The 17,151-nt window shown below is 36.0% G+C and overlaps 1 protein-coding gene across 1 annotated transcript; it reads left to right on the top strand.

The window, feature by feature from the left end:
* The first annotated feature begins 7,608 nt into the window (after positions 1-7,608).
* Positions 7,609-13,260, top strand: LOC121329645 (interferon-induced transmembrane protein 5-like). Its single transcript, XM_041275344.1, has 2 exons — positions 7,609-9,219; positions 12,134-13,260. Exons 1-2 carry the CDS (start codon positions 9,037-9,039, stop codon positions 12,353-12,355), a joined length of 405 nt encoding a protein of 134 aa, XP_041131278.1. The 5' UTR covers positions 7,609-9,036; the 3' UTR covers positions 12,356-13,260.
* The last annotated feature ends 3,891 nt before the right edge of the window (positions 13,261-17,151 follow it).

The raw sequence follows: 17,151 nt of genomic DNA, 5'->3' as shown, positions 1-17,151 counted from the left end.
TCTTACTTTGTCAGATGCTAGATACAGTCTTACCACACAGCGCATCTGCGTAGGTATCAAAGTGAACCAGGTACTCATCAGATTGGTTTACCTCCAGGCCCAGGCCCTAGAGTTCAAAACAGCCCTGTCACAGCCCCAATTGTTATACCCCTCTCCCCCAGGGGAGTTCAGGGTTGATGGGAAGAGGCGTCTCCAGCTTCAGTTTTGCTTGGGACCTCCTCCCTTTCGAGGCATCATGAATACTTTCATCACAGACCCTCAGCAAGCCTCGGTACTTCAGAAGTTACTTTTCATTAACATAAGAACCACCTTCTACAATACATGCTTTTATTTTGAATATAATATATATATATATATATATATATATATATATATATATATATATATATATATATATATATATATATAAGCCTGTTGTTATCACTGCTGGACTTGGCAGCCATCAATTCCTTCATTTTGTACAAGGAATGCACCGAGGAAAATATCAGTAGGAGAGATTTCATCTTGAAGCTAGCCACAACGCTTCAGCAAAAACATTTTGATCAGAAAACTGCAAAGCTGTAGGCTGCAGCAGCTCAGCTTGGCTTCTGTGCTGCGAGTGGCACTCACGCAAGATGTTACTTTCATTTTAGATTAAAAACTACTTTTGTTTTTACAATTTTGTATGTGGATATACCTTTTTACACACTAGTTTCTTTTGAAATGTTATAGTTTTTTGTTTTTTTAAGTAGTGCTTTATATGTGGTAAGTTAGAAAATGAACCCTTTTACGTTTAATTGTTCATTTGTTTGATATGAGGTGCTTGAATAAAACTTCTGAGTTGTATCCGATAGTTTGTCTTTCGTTTTAATATTTCATTTTTATAAAAAACATTTTAAACTTGACAGCTTGTACAGTATTACCGCATTTTGACTTTATTTTGACACTCCTTTCAAGATGTTGTAGTGTGGCTAGCAGGAGACGCTAGCATGGTGAGATGAAACAGTTGTTGCCAGTTTTGCCTATGGGATCAACAGAGAAGATCGGCAACTTGGCATAGCCAGGAGGCAAACCTGCTCTCTCCTGACTGTATGCCTTAACAAGGTGAACCATTCAGGATCCCCGAGTTGCATTATCTTTATATATAAGGATCTATATATATATATATATATATATATATATATATATATATATAATATATATATATATATATATATATATATATATATATATATATATATATATATATATATATATATATATATATATATATGTATATATATATATATATATATATATATATATCTGGGGGGGGGGGGGATCATGTGATCCCTGCAGCACTATAAAGCTGTGAGAGTAGCACAATTTCAAACAGTCTACCAGAAAGAGGCTTGATAGTGGATGCATGCTGTGCAGGTGCCACGGTAGCAAGGACATTCACAGGCAAACCGAAAGGAGAGTGGACACCAAGAGACACAGCTATGGCTGCAAACAATAACATATGGAAAGACTTAGAGAGAAGTCATAAATAATAAAGCGATTGCAGCTCACAAAATAATTTCATAAATCTCACCTATTTTGCTTTTCCTTTAGCGACAGTGGTCTCAAATGTGCAGTTTTGAAAGAAACACATGGCACACATGCTTTTTAACTTTAACGTGATAGCTGATAGGTTAAAGGAAGTTTCAATTTCCTCTGTCTTTTTAACAGATAGTATACCCTTGGTTATTTCAACTCAGCAGTGTCTTCGGGTCATAGCATGTTACTGACTGAAAGCATGTCAGTCAATAGGGGAAGCAGCAGACTTGTTTTTGACAGGAAAGAAGCCACTGAAGGGATGAGGACAATTTCACCCTGAAATGATGAAGCAACACTGTCTGAAAACACTGATATCAAACAGGTTTCTTTAACCAAGTTTACAATAATGTGTTTCTTTCAAAACTGGACATTTGAAACCTATGTAGGATGTCGGTACAATACGGGTAAGATTTTTGGAATTATTTATTTTTATCTACAATATCTTTAATGACTGAATAGATTAAAACCCTGGGCAAACTGTGACCTAACATGTTAGTTAGAGGTCATAATAAATGGATAGGCAGCATGTGTCAGTTGAAAGACTTAAACACACAGTCATCAATACAGGCACCGAACGATTTTTTGTTAAAACGTTTGTCTTCTTGAGTGGGATTCTGTCAGTTTTTTTCGTTACTTTCCTTAGTTACCAAAGTATTATTTTCATTGGACTATAAAGTACAGATATAGGCTCCAGAAAGGCTTTTTGCCATGCCTAAACGCTTAATTGTTTTCTCCATAGCAACACTAGGAAACACATTCCTCTTTGAAGCTGTCCATGGAAACATTATTCATAAGAGACATCTAATTGGATTTTCTCAGCCTAACATATATAATAGCTTCCAGCCATCAAAGCCTCGTACAAAATGTTACAAGACTGTTTATTCAAAAGGATGCTAAAAACAACAAAGAAAGTACCTCAGTATGTGTTACTTTATAAACAAAGATTGAGCTTTTTAACTTCAGTTTAAGAACAGGACACACATTTATCAAAGATGTTTCTCTACTTTTCTTCTGGCAAACCTCTTCCCAAAGCCCAGGTCCTGAATATGTAGTCGTAGTCATCCTGTTTTTTGCCATTCATTTTTAATTCCTAAAAAACATTTTACTAGATCAAAATAGCAAGTAGAATCAAATGTATTTTAGATCAGATAGTGTGAGAGAATAAGCAAGAGCGAGGGCCATCCTGTGATCTGGCACATTTGATCAATTATTTTTATGGCAATAAACGGCTGTGCATTAAATGGTGCTGGTGCTTGTTAAAAGAAAGACTCTTGAGCTGATCTAGCCTATATTACATATGTGAATGCAAGGCAATTTGAACTAAAGAGCAGCTCCTGAAGTCATGCACAGTCTTAACTGAGATTATAATGTACGTAAGTAAAATAGCCTTGAATTACTTCAGTTAGTTTTAATTGGCATTCAAACCATTTACAGTACATAATGTAAACTGTTCTTTTGTAGCAACACAGACCTTACATAGAAATAATGCACAAACTGATTAAAGGTATCTGAATCTTGGGATTTATAGAAGATTTAGGTCATTGTGATCTACTTTTCCATGATACTTCTATTTCTAGTATGTATTTTGACCTGTTTACTCCAGTCGAACAAATACCTGTCATCGATTAGCCAGTCAAACTGGTTATGTTGCATTGATCAGCCAAATACACTGTAAAACAAATGTAAAGTGAATGGTTTAGCCATTAATATAGTCAAACCCCAAACTTCCTTAATTCTTCTTAACACACAATATTAATATTAATTTCTTAACTACCATGTTAGTGTGCTTCATTTTGCAGTCCACAGTGAAGTTAAACCCAAGATTAAAATTATCCAGTACAGGGAGCCATTTAATGTATGGAATACCAACATTTATGTTTGTCTGTGCATTACCATTGTATTCTTCTACAGATTCACAAAATCTGATTAAAGGATATTTTCAGTGAAGATGGTTCCCCTTGCATATGGATACAATTACCAACTGCGCTCTTGCAATTAATGTATTGTATCAACTGCCTTGCCCATCTTGACTGAAACCTTGCAACATAATGGCGTGATGAGTATAATGATGTGATATGAAGGTGCATCTAGCACATAAAACAACTGTCTTCCAAGTGGATACAATCCAAACTCCAGATTTTTTATAGTGAAGGAGATGTGTGTTGCAAAGTACATTGAAGTTATTGGTATTCAATCAGTGAAGCTGTCAGGGGTCAACCAAGGCTGGATGATGGGGCACATCAACCCCCATAAGGGAGGTGTAGCTGCTAAGGAGCTAGAGGGGAGGAGAAGGAGAAAAACTTCACGACACAATAATGAGGTAAGTCCTAGCTTCAGGCGATTGGGGTAAACCAGTGCACAAATGCCCTATTCTGAAGCAAGTGCAAAGGCAACTTTTCTAAAAAGGAATGATACTAGCTAGAAACAAGGCAGTTACACGTAAGAAGTTTGTGTTCAGAGTTGTTTCTTGCTTATTTATACCATTAAAATTGTTTAAATCCTTCTACAGAAGGGGTCTGGCTTTTTCTTTAAAACTGGGTTCATAGTCTTACGATACCAGGAGCATGTCCACTGAATGCACAACAAATAACAGCTCTTTGGACTTTTGTGTTAACATTTAACAAATCCGTTGGAAGTCTAGAGTAGCTTTATAATGTTGTAAAATCTGAGTGCAAAAAAACACATCTTTTAATGACATCTCAGTAGACAATATTTGATCCATATTCACTTTAAAATATGGTAGTCTTCAAGTAATTGTAAATTGTGCAGAAAAGAGCAGCTGGTGGTTGGCCAGCTGCAGATCCCTAACTGGACAACAAATCTTAAAAGCCAAAATCCTCCGATCACCAGGCATTTTAACCATGTGTGGAAGCAGGGTCAGGCTTATAATCATTATAAGGAACAGGGATTAGTTTAGGGATTTAAAATCCCACAAGTATAGTGAGGTGTGTCAGTTGGACCTCCATTGCATAACGGAGACGCACTTGCCGTATTGCCTTTTGTACACTATTTGTATGTCCCCGTGCGGTAACATTGCTGGTAGCATCACATAGTTTTTCATTTGTGTTTGGTGTATATAAATCCTGCACACCTGAGTGTCATTGTGTATGTCACCTTTGTGTCTCTCTCCTGTCAGCCCACACCCCAAGTCACAGGCCCCAATATGTTTTTCTCTTGACTGGCCTTAATAGTGAGGTATTACTGTATTTAAAATTAAAGTCAAATAAAAATAAAAAAAATATTTTAACACAATGAATGTGGACAAGTGTAAGACTTCTGAAATAAAGTAAGGAAAACTATGTAAAGCCTTGTGTAGCACAATTCATATAAACAGACACTCTAACCCTGTTGCATCAGTTATTTATCTTTAGCAAGGGTTCATTATTGCTTTGTCATTTGTGCATGTCAGAGGGCTAAGGTTTGTGGAAGATTTTGAACTATACCCTTTGAAGCCAGGATTTTTTTGTCCTGTCATCAGCAGTCTTATTAAAATCATAAATCATAACTTAAGCCTTTTTGGTTCAGCACCACCCTTAGACCACAGTTGCCATTTACAGCAGTTGAAAGATTCAAATATACAACTAGACTAACTATAAACATGGTCTCAGATATGTGTAAACATGCTGGATATATTTCTGAAAACAGGGTCTTTTTAAATGTCTCATTTTCCATTGTTGGTGATTTTTATTGGCCCATGTGGCAAGTGGTTGATTGTGTGCAGGTACAGGTGATTAAATAACAGACAGACAATTGTAATCCAGGTGAAAAGGTGTTTATATTTTGTATTGTTTATATACACCCACGCAAAACACATACACAAGTCAGTTAGTGCATGATTCAGTGCTAGTGGTGCAAATACAGTTTTGTGACAAAGGTGCAGTGTTGTCCGGTTTCGTGCTGGCCCCTGGATACAGCTTCGGAACTGTGTTAACTGTCTGGTAATGTGCAAGACAAGATGAGACCTTCCAGGTTAATAAGTTCTTGCAACTGAGTCTCGCCTTTTTCCGGACTGACTGACTTCCCGAGCCAGGGAAAGAACTGTCAGATCAGCCCGTCAAAAAAACTCTATCCTCGCTTAATCACCTCAACCACTGAGCAGCTTTATGAATTCCAGGGTGTTGTATAAGATAATCCACTGTTTAAAATAGATTCTCTGTCAGAAAAACTTAAATTGGACATTTCACATAAACTTCTTAATTTCAAATATAATTACACCAGTTGAGGTGGATATTACTAATCTTTTGTAGAGAAATAACCATCATTTAGAGTATGAAAGCAGATTTGTACCTAATCTGTGGAAAAAAAGAAGGCAGCTTTTGCCAGAGGAAATATCTGTAATTTAAAATAGCCGCAGTAGGCCACAAACTAAACGAGGCAACAAAATAATGTACTGTACAGAAGCCCTGTTAGAAAAATGGTATTAATACCATCCGAAAACACTTTCCTATAATATATGTGTGCAGTGTTGTTGGACGCTACTATAGTATTTTCTATATGGGAGTAATAAACAACTCTGTACCTCAGTGTTTATGTCTTTCCTCACTTGTGTTTTTCTGTTACCCTCTTAGAACCATTGTGTTTTCTGCTGTGGTACAAATATATGTAGTATTTGTCAAAGTTCAGGGAATGATAATTCTTCACTAACTGCTTACACCAAAATTGGGTACTAAAATTACATTAAAAACAGATTTTCAAAATGAACAAAACCAGATATTGAAAGCGTAGTAGATTGTAAAGACTTTAGTTCCCTTTGCAACGCATGAGTTCTGAAGATTGTCAGAAGCCATTGTATAAATACTGGTCTAATGTACAGTCTTAAGTTGTGTAGTACATTTTATATATATATATATATATATATATATATATATATATATATATACACACACACACACACACACACATATATATATATATATATATATATATATATATATATATATATATATATATATATATATATATATATATATATATATTTTATTTCAGGCGCACACCCTGGGTGGAGTTTACCTCTAATTGCAGGGGTGAATATGAATAACCACCATAGCATCCTAATGTCTACCAGATGACTAGAGCAGCTTCTCTTTAAACTTCCCTGGTAGAGGAATTGTTTCTATCAGATCACATGCTGAATTGTACAGATAAGTCCAGTATTCATCAATGGTGCTCAACCTTTTCCCAACCTATGTGATGCCAAGTATTGGGATAGGAGAGTAATGCATTCATTAGTTGTTGTCATTTAACTCCCAAGCTCACTAAATATATTAATACCCCCATCACTTCAAATATATAGGATACACTTCAAAACAGAGGTAAGTTAACTACACTTAGTTTCACTGTAGTTAGCATTTACTATTATTGCTGTACATATGAGAACTGAACTCCAAGCACTAAGAATATGTATTTAACAATATTTACAAAGTTATTTTCACAACTAATATTTTCTGATATAGTATTGTTACAGTAAAATTCAGAATATTGGCATATCTTAAGATTTACTGATACATGTCGACATTTACCAAGCAAAACGGTAAATCTCTGAAGTAAACATGACAACACTTTACAACGGACATTTACCTGTGAATCTCAAGAATAACCAAGTGTCTATGCTAATGACTGAATGTCCAGCTTTCACGCATTGTAAGCCTCAGGACTCCTGTGTAATTACAAGTGCCACAAAACACTGCAATAAGTAAATATATCTATTAACTGTCATTCTTTGTGGCATTTTGTGTTTTTTTCTATTGAAAAAAACAGGTCCTAAATTACTTAATTTGCATTTAACAGAATTTTATTTTTCATCAAACTACTACATATTTGGAGTACAATATCTTTCAACACCGTTGTGAATTGTTTTATACACACGCGGATCACAACATTGTTCAGTAGAGTTCCATGTTGAACTGGTTTAAATTGCTCTATTGTGCATTACTCTTAGCTCATTAATGATTACTTTGTTAATGGAAAGTGTATATGCAGAAATAAATATATTCTTCAACATTAACTTTTAATTTGTTAATTGACAATTTATATGCTGGAATAAATACATTCTTCGATGATATACCTGCATTTACCAATAAGCATCGATAAATCATAAGATTAAATCGGTAAATTTCCAAAAAGCAATCTATTTCCTGATAATTTCTGACATTACCCATCTTATTCGGTAAATGTTAATGTTTTGAGCAAGCTGCTGCATAAACCCATTTTGCAGGTAAAAAAAGTGCACATGATCCATGGTATTAAAGGAGTGCTAAATAATGTATAAATTTCCTTAACATTTACACTAGAAGATTTAACAGTTGATTGACCAATAACTAAAGCCAGGTAGCATTGGTACTTTTTAATATCAATTACAACATTTATGTGCAGACTACATGTGTATGAAAAAGCACATTTTTACCTGTTTTTAATTGCAATAAAATCTTGATTAGAGAGCATTCACTTGGTAGTTAATCTTGGGCTGTACAGCAAGCTATTAACTACCACACAGTATTGCCATCTAGTCAGCTTTCTATACTGTTCCTTTAAATCTTCTGGCTGTATCGGTTCTCATTTCTTTTAGTATCCCTTCCGGAGATTTAATCCTATATCTGCAGAACCGTGTATCCAATTTTCATGAAACCTGGTAGTAACATTTTTTAATGGGGGGATAGGGGCTGTCTTTGTCACATATTATTGCATTAGTCTGGAGAATTTCTTATCAAATCATGATTAACCATGCTAATTCTTATTCTACAATACTGTTAATATATGGCTAGCAACATTTTCATCATACCAACAGCTTCAATTTAGAATTAATAGTCACAGCAGGAGATGTAAACATGTTGCTCCCAGAATTTAACCCTTGAAGACGCATCATCTACAAGACTAATACATTCTCAGTATAAAAGCAGCAAATCAAATATCAACATTTAAATATTACTAACAGTCTGTTTTAAATACTTTTTGCTTTCACTTTCTAGGACATCGTTGCAATCATTGGGCGTTTTCTTTTAGAAAGAAAATGGAGGCACACTTTCCAATGGAGCTACAGGTTATTAACCCTACCCCTTGACAATGTACTCTCTCGCGGGCCTTCTGTTTAGGGTTCAGCTTGGTCCTAGGCGTTTAAAATGTGTCACTTAATCAGAACCAAAGTTAAAGCCTGCACACCCATTCCTATAAAATATACAAACAGTAACCAGATAAAAGGGAACAAAGCAGTTTAAAAGATCACTAAGTAGCCATTTCTCCACATGTTTTAAAAGTGCAAAATATAACAAAACCACTTAATAATAACCTTTCTCATCTTTGCATGTGGCACATCTAAATATACAGTTTGTCTGTAATTTGGTATAAAGACCGCCCCTAAACCTTGCCACTATAAAAAAAAAAAAAAAAAAAAAAAAAAAAAGAGTAGTCTTTTAGCCCAAAGCACTGGTGCATTTCATGTAGGAACTTACTGCAGAAAGCTATAGGGAAGAATCTGAGACCAAGATGGACAACGCCACTTCTGCATGTCCTACCAACTCCATTTCCATGAATCCACCCAGTTCTACAGTGATCAATGTGAGACCCACTCCTCCTCCACCTAAAGACCATCTGCTGTGGTCTCTCTGCAACACTCTCTACATGAACTTCTGCTGCCTTGGATTTATGGCCCTTATCTACTCAGTGAAGGTGAGATTTTCATATGTGTTTTAAACTGCATGCAGTAGTAATGGAAGATACATGTGTGTCACTAAGGTGGATCCCCACACACGGCTGTAAATTAAAAAAGCATGACGTGTATCAACAGTACAGAATAGTACAGGATAAGAAATAGTTAGTACATAGTTGAATGAAAAGTGGTACTTAGGATTGGTATTCATTAGTTAGTATCATGGGAAAATATATTACTGCTATGTCTTCAGAAAATAAGTTATTCCACATATTGGAAATCAGTCATTGTAATGTTAGTGTGACATACTGAGAGACAGAGAAACATCCATACTATATATTCCCACAATCTGATACTTTCAATAATTGATGTTAAACAATGTTAATAACAAGTTTCATCATAATTAGTTAAACAGTTTTCCAGATATATGCAAAATTGTGAGTGACACAAAAATACAGACAGACAACCCTATACAGATTCTCTAACTCGGGCTAAATAGTGTTTATACAAAGTGTAATCACATTTGGATAAGTGACTTTCAATATACCTTAATTACCATACACTGTAGGAGTCTCTCCAAACAGAGTCAAATATAACATTAATAATTAGTTTAAATGGGCTTATTGCATTTTTTTTAGAAATAAAAAACGTGGACATCTTAAATTCATTGGACAAGATCCACTAAGCAATTTGGGCCCTAATTTCTGTAAAAGGAAAACCAAACTTGGATTTTAATACAGTAGCACTAGCATGTTCAAATCGGAGTTCAAAGAAACTTCATCAGGAAAATTTGTCTTGGCTCATGTCTGTCTGCCGTCCTACACTGAAGACGTCATGAGAAGAAACTGAGGATTAGTTCAAGCATTCTGAGGTAAAGTTTAGAAAGGTTTAATGAATACCAAGCCTTAAACTGATGTCAGATAATTTATTAGGTTTATTTTTCAGTTTTCTGAATTTCTCAGCTTGCCTTCCATATGGTGCCAAACCCCAGCCATCTTGGATTTATTCCTAAAGACTTACAGTAGATACAGAAATGTTGTATTATTTTTAGCAATGTTCTATGAACTCAAAATTAGATGGCAAAACGAAGGCATCAGTAAGAAGGATGAATTACAATGCACAATCAACAGCCACTCAAAGAGTAAGTTGTTTCCTTTCCTATAGATGTGGCTCTAACTTCTCAGATACTGTTATTTTGATTTTAAGTCTGTGTTCAGGTGTTTTCACGCAAGTTCAGAAGCTGCTCTCCAGCTATTGTTGCCTGCTATCAATATTCCGGTACGTTACGTAGGCTAGATCAGTTTTCTAGTGATCTGACTTTGATTTTGCTGGGATTACAGTATTGTGCACTCGATGCCACTGGTGCTTAATAATAGAAAGACAATGGCTAACTCTTTCAATATTGCATAGACTTAGCAACAAAGAAAACCCACACAACCTCAATAAGAACCACTTCCAATAATTGCAAAAGTAATGTAACAATGACAAAAAACCTAGTTGCAGCTACTTGTTCTTTGAGGGAGTGATTTAATGGACATTATAACAAATGCACCCTTGTTTAAAGCAACCGCCTGCCCCCCCCCCCCCCCCCCCACAAATTGTTATAATATAAGGATAAATTTTTAAAACATTAAGCTTTTTTTTATTTTTTAACATGTATTTATATTGGACAGCGTGACAAAGTTTGCATAATTACAGTAGTAGTAGTACCTGAGTTAAAGGGATGTCTATAAAGCCGGCCCATGCAAAATTAAGAAAATTAAAAGGGGGATTAGTAATTCATTTCGACAAACGTATTGGTAACAATTATGTTTAAAAGCATGGAAATCAAACAAGATGGGGACTCTGAGCCCTTTAATTATTGTGAAAGCCTCAGCCACATTAAAATGAATACGGAAAGTACAAGCCACATATTTAAAAGGGAGGTCTTCTATACAAATAAAACCTTTGGTCTCTTTATGACCCTAATTACAAAGTAGTTAGGTTCTTCCCTATTCAATAAAACACACAATTGCAAGAAAATTAGACCTTGCATGTTGACATACATATTTTTGTAAGACCACATCCAAAAACCTGTAAAATCCATACAGCTTTTTGCCTGCGGTGGGTGTTGTTAATCTAAGGATTTTATTTAAACCCTAGTTAGGATGCGAGTGATGCAAGATCCTAGAATTAGAAAGTATATTTACAGGAAGGACAACCAGGCTGCAAAACTGAGCCATCGCCCTGTACTGCAGATGAATCTCGATTCTAACTACTAACCCTCTTAAATCCTTCACAAAACATTCCTGAAAAGGTCCTTAAAGTATTGTGAATAGGGCTGTGAGCTGATGGGAATGCTGCAGTGGCTACTTGCAGCGCTAGAAGGTTATAAGTTCAGCTGATAACATCTTACAGGAAATGACTGACATTTGTCAGGAATATTATTTTAAGATGTAAGTTTGTAACAGGATATTTATTTATTTCTTTTAATTTGCTGGGCTAATGGGTTAAATATGTATAAAAAAACAAGCCGTTGAGTGTATCACAATATGGTGTGTTTCTCACACTGTTTTTAATGTATCTAGATAACTTTTTGCCCAGTTCTTTTGAAACATACTAACACAAGGTATAGAGCATTTCAGAATCTAGCGCTATAAGGAGTCTGTCTGTATGTCATGTTTTTACATTGAGAGAACCTCTTATCCCGTCATAAACTTTAAAAGGACATTCTTAATGATCAAGTATCATAATCAGGGGGTATATGGAGGCATGTGTCTGATTTCCTTTTTTACAGGAGCATGGAAATTGTAAGTCATGCTAATGTACTTTTTCATATTACTGATGGTGCTAATTTCATATTTACAGCATGGTGAGATGTGAAGGTCCCTGACATGCTTATAAATAATAATAATGAATCACCCTTCAAACATTTTTTTGCCTTTCCTTTTCCAGACTAGAGATCAGAATGTTCTTGGAAACATCAAAGCTGCCCACCTCTATTCGCACAAGGCTAAGTGGTACAATATTCTGGCTTCAGGGTGGAACGTCATTATTCCTCTTCTCATCATCGTGCTCGTTGTCACTGGGATTGTCCACCTCTCCAATGCCAAGGGGTCTTATGACTTCTTCGGTGAGGAAGGCTACAATAACTTTGGAAAGCTCTTTAGGAAATAATCAGCATCTGAGGATCCTTCCCAATCACACTGAACAAGAACACCACCTGGACAGTGCCTTTCCAATGAAAACATCAATACAACTTGTATTGAAGGCTTTCTACAGTCATTAAACTTCATATTTCACAACCAGTGGAATATTTATATGTCAAGTTCCCAAAGAATATGTTTTCAAGTCAGTGCAGTTTATAGATGCATAACTTCAACATGTCCCCCTTACTTTTGGGCAACAATTTAAAGTTGCTTTGAACAACCACCTAAAAGATCAAAGGTGGTCTTCAAATCATGTACTTTACCATGGGACGAGCCTGGTGTCCATCTAATGTAGGGTATATAGGTTGTATTTAACACTGAAGGCTATAATCTGTATTATTGCAATACCAAAGCAGACTGTTTGACTTGCAAGTCTAGTAGGTCTGCTTCAGGGTTTGGAAAACAGTTAATTGCATTCAACCAGGTTAAATCAAAGCTCTATCTCTGGGGAAACAGTTTAGGAGAACCACACTTATATTCTACATGGGTTATTCTTCCCCAATTTTTTTAAATGGTCAAATATAAATGGCTAAAGATAAAGAGTACATTATTTAACATTGACAATATTACAACTTCATGTGCAAATACAGTATTATACATGCAAACAACAAAATCAAAAGGGTGGACTTGCCACCCCTACAAACATTAATATAGAAGAGACAACATATACGATGAGGTTTTTCCAAGCACTTAAATTATTTTACTGTAGATTTTATAATTTACTTTTACTCCTTGTGTCCACAGATTAAATAAAATAATGGTGCAAGACTAAAAACCTATCTGTGTTAATGTAACAGTGAATTATTGTATGTGTTTGTCAACCTCTTTTATCAAAGAAACCTTTTTTTTCAGTTTCATAATAAACTAATTTAATGCAGTGACGGAAATTTTACCTATATATTATATATCTTATATATATAATATATTCTATATATATATATATATATTATATATATATATATAGATATATTGAAGGAACTTGAAGGACTTTTTCATAATTTCTCAAATTGTTCTCACGTATTCGTCCGACGTTCGTTACGTTTTGCAATTAACAACATTCCACCCGGTTAACAATAAATAAGTTTTATAACCGTCTGCTATCTTGCGTTGTTTTATAACGTTGTAAATATGCAGGGCGGTACCCAGTTAAACTTCAGACATATATGATAGGCAGCAACAAATATTGCAACATCTTATACTTTCCCGTCATTCTTATCCCTTGAAGGGGTGTATAGGATAAGTTTGGGTATGAGGGAATTACATCTCTTCGGTTTAACATCAGCCAACAACTCACAGTGCAGCAGCACTGCACACAAGAAAACCAAAACGGCTACTGTGGGTTTAATTCATTACAGTTTACAATGCCTGTCAAGTCAATTCCCCTGTGGTTGAATTGTAATAGATGTAAATAGTGACAGGTACATAGCAATTTCATGAAACACTGTCCAAAATGATTCTGAACACATTTATTTTCAGACATTTGTTTTGAATATGCCACTGGGAGCTCCGGTAAGTAGTCGTTAGAATAAACAGACCAGTCCTCTAAAAGGTGGTATCTGCAAAATAGGACCTGCCCTGTAAAGATGTAAAACAGGCCAAGTTAGAGACACAACTGGGGGTATATTAGACTCCATTTCCTTTTTCATTCATGTTGCTACTCCTCCCTCCTACTGCAATGCAAATGGGGGCCAAGTTTGCTCCAGTTGTGTTTTGTTTAACTTTAAATAAAAAATTAAACCGCTTTAAAGCATGCAGCAGTTTAAGATTAGGATTTTTTGATAGTTTGACTGGTGTTTCATTGATTAACATCAAGGCTGAAGAAACTGAAATATTTATTTTACTAGCCTTGCATGCAGAGAACAAGAAATAGGTGATTAAATTAACAATTTAGAAGTACATTATAAGAAACTAGTTCAAAATTGAAGCTATTCCAGGAGCACCCTGCACATTAGTTACAGTTACTTTGCTTAAAGGGAAGCTTTTCCCTCAGAGAAAGAGTGACCTGTTCAAGCACAGAAGTGCAGTAGATGTGTTCAGTGTGTGTCTCAATACTATAGGAGGCTGTGGGCCAGTGATAAAAGAAAAGGGCTTGTAACCAAGAGGTACCTGGGTTAAAATCCCTGCTGACTCACTGTGTGACTTTGAGTAAGTCACTTAACCTCCTTGTGCTCTGTCTTTCGAATGTGATATTGTTGTAAGTGATGCTGCAGCTGATGCATAATTCATACCCCCTAGTCTCTGTAAATCACCTTTGATAAAAGGTGACTGCTAAAAAACCAAATACTAATAATACCTCCAGAGCCCTCTACAGTGGTTGAATTGAGAACATGCACATTAGTAGTGAGTCTACTGTATAGCTTATCTAGAACAACTGTGCTAAGTTTAAAAAGACTAAATTATACTTAATACATTAAAATGACAAGGTTTTTTTTTTTTAACTTTGTCTTTTTCAATGTATTCTAATGTCTATCATTGAGATTATTTCGTTTTTTAGTATTTCTAGACTTTGTAGCTTGTAATGGGGGAAGAGGGCTACTTTTAAAAATTAGAAAGGTTTCCTTACAGATTGGTTTACAATGTAATGTAGATTTCTCATTGGCTTAGGCAAGGTTGTTATTTTTATGCGCAAGATCAATAAAAAAGGATAACCACCTTTTTGTCTTACAAAACCTTTAATTCTGTGTGCATTTTGAAAATAAATATTAAACCAATGCCATTGTCCTTTATTTCATCAGAGTATGGGATGTTCCATCAGTAAACAGCGGTCAAGGCTGGTCAGCGACAGGAAAGTAAAGCCAGAGTCAGCAGCTGTAGTTTTAAAGCAATGTTACACACACAAAACACAAAAACAGGAACAAAGGGGGCCAAAATAAAAGGTTCAAACAAAACAGTGCATATACTTTCAAATATACAAACCTTTGGTATTCAGGCTGGACAATGGCCTTCGCTGCATTGTCTTTTGTCCAATAAAAGGATTTCTCTTTTTTATACCATGTGGCTGGGACTAAATTGGATTATCCAATCATGACCCAACCACATTCCACACTTTTATTTGGCAGAGATGGAATTAACCCCATCTATCCCAAACTTAAGCCCACACACCCCTCCTCACTGAGTTTAAGCCTTCCTGTGCTTACGCCTCAAAAGTACCCTTTTTCTCAGTCATGCCATGCTTAAAAAGTGCCCTTTTTTCTCAAGGATCCCCTGCCCTTTTAATGTCCTCTGCACGTTACTGGTCTGTGTAACACATGGAACTGCTAGGATTTGAATTTATATACACTACCAGTGAGTCTGGGGGTATTCACTGCAGATGCAGAAACACATTTTTGGGTGAAAAGGGGAACCAATTGATGGCAAACGGATAGCACTTGGGTTACCACAGCAGAATTATTTTGCATATATATAATATCTATTAAGTGGGGTAAATGGACAATGAATTACCCATCCTCAGTAGTTCTGCATTTATCAATTATTTAATTCTTTTGCTACCATTATTTATTATCAACACATTTATTGTATAGATTTCTGCAGTAGCAAGTTAACACCTGGAAATATTTTTTGGGGGAGGGGAGGTTGCTTTTAGAAATAGAACACACATTTATAAATTGTGCTTATTTATCACACTGACTTGATAGGGCAAACAGAAAATTTTATATTTTTAAAAATAATTTATATGAAGTTGCCAGCACACAGGTTCTAGAGGCACATCATGCCACGATCAAAAGAAATTCCTAAAGACCTCTGGAAAAAAAAAAGTTGTTGATGCCTATCAGTCTGGAAAGGGTTACAAAGCCATTTCTAAGGCTCTGGGGCTCCACCAAAGCAGTCAGAGCCATATTGTCCAAATGGAGAAAGTTTGGCACAATAGTGAATCTTCCCAGGAGTGTCTGTCCTGCCAAAATCTGTCTAAGAGCAAGGCGTAAAATCATGCAGAAGTCACAAAGAACCTTAGAACAACATCCAGGGATCTGCAAACCTCTCTCACCTCGGCTAAGGCTAGTGCTCATGACTCTACCATCAGAAAGACACTGGGCAAAAATGGGACTCATGGCAGAGTAGCAAGGCTGAAATCACTGCTCACTGAGAAGAACATGAATGCTCATCTCAAGTTTCCCAAAAAGCACCTGGATGATCCTCAAGCATTCTGGAACAATGTTCTATGGGACAGATGAGTCAAAAGTGGAACTTTTTGGCCAACATGGGCCCAGTTATGTCTGGCGAAAACCAAACACTGCAGTCCACAGTAAGAACCTTATACCAACAGTCAAGCATGGTGGTGGTAGTGTCATGATTTGGGATGCTCTGCAGCATCAGGACCTGGACGACTTGCCATCATTGAAGGAACCATGAATTCTGCTCTGTATCAGAAAATTCTACAGGAGAATGTCAGGCCATCCATCCGTAAACTGAAGCTGAATCTGAAGCACAGCTGGGTAATGCAGCAAGACAGTGATCCAAAGCAAAAACAAGCCTATATCAGAATGGTTGAAGAACAAGAAATTTAATTTTTTGGAATGGCCTAGTCAAAGTTCAGACCTAAACCCCATTGAGATGTTGTGGCAGGACCTGAAACTAGCAGTTTATGCTCAAAAACCCACAAATGTTACTGAGTTGAAGCAGTTCTGCATGAAGGAATGGGCCAGAATTCCTCCACGGCACTGTAAGAGACCAATTAATAACTACAGGAAGCGATTGGTTGCAGTTATTGCTGCTAAAGGTGGCATAACCAATTATTTAGTCTAAGGGGGAAGATTACTTTTTCAC

The sequence above is a fragment of the Polyodon spathula genome, chromosome 17 (assembly GCF_017654505.1).
Source record: "Polyodon spathula isolate WHYD16114869_AA chromosome 17, ASM1765450v1, whole genome shotgun sequence".
NCBI classification, from domain to species: Eukaryota; Metazoa; Chordata; class Actinopteri; order Acipenseriformes; family Polyodontidae; genus Polyodon; species Polyodon spathula.
The sequence above is the reverse complement of the archived record's forward strand: the minus strand, read 5'-3'. Positions and strand labels throughout refer to the sequence as shown.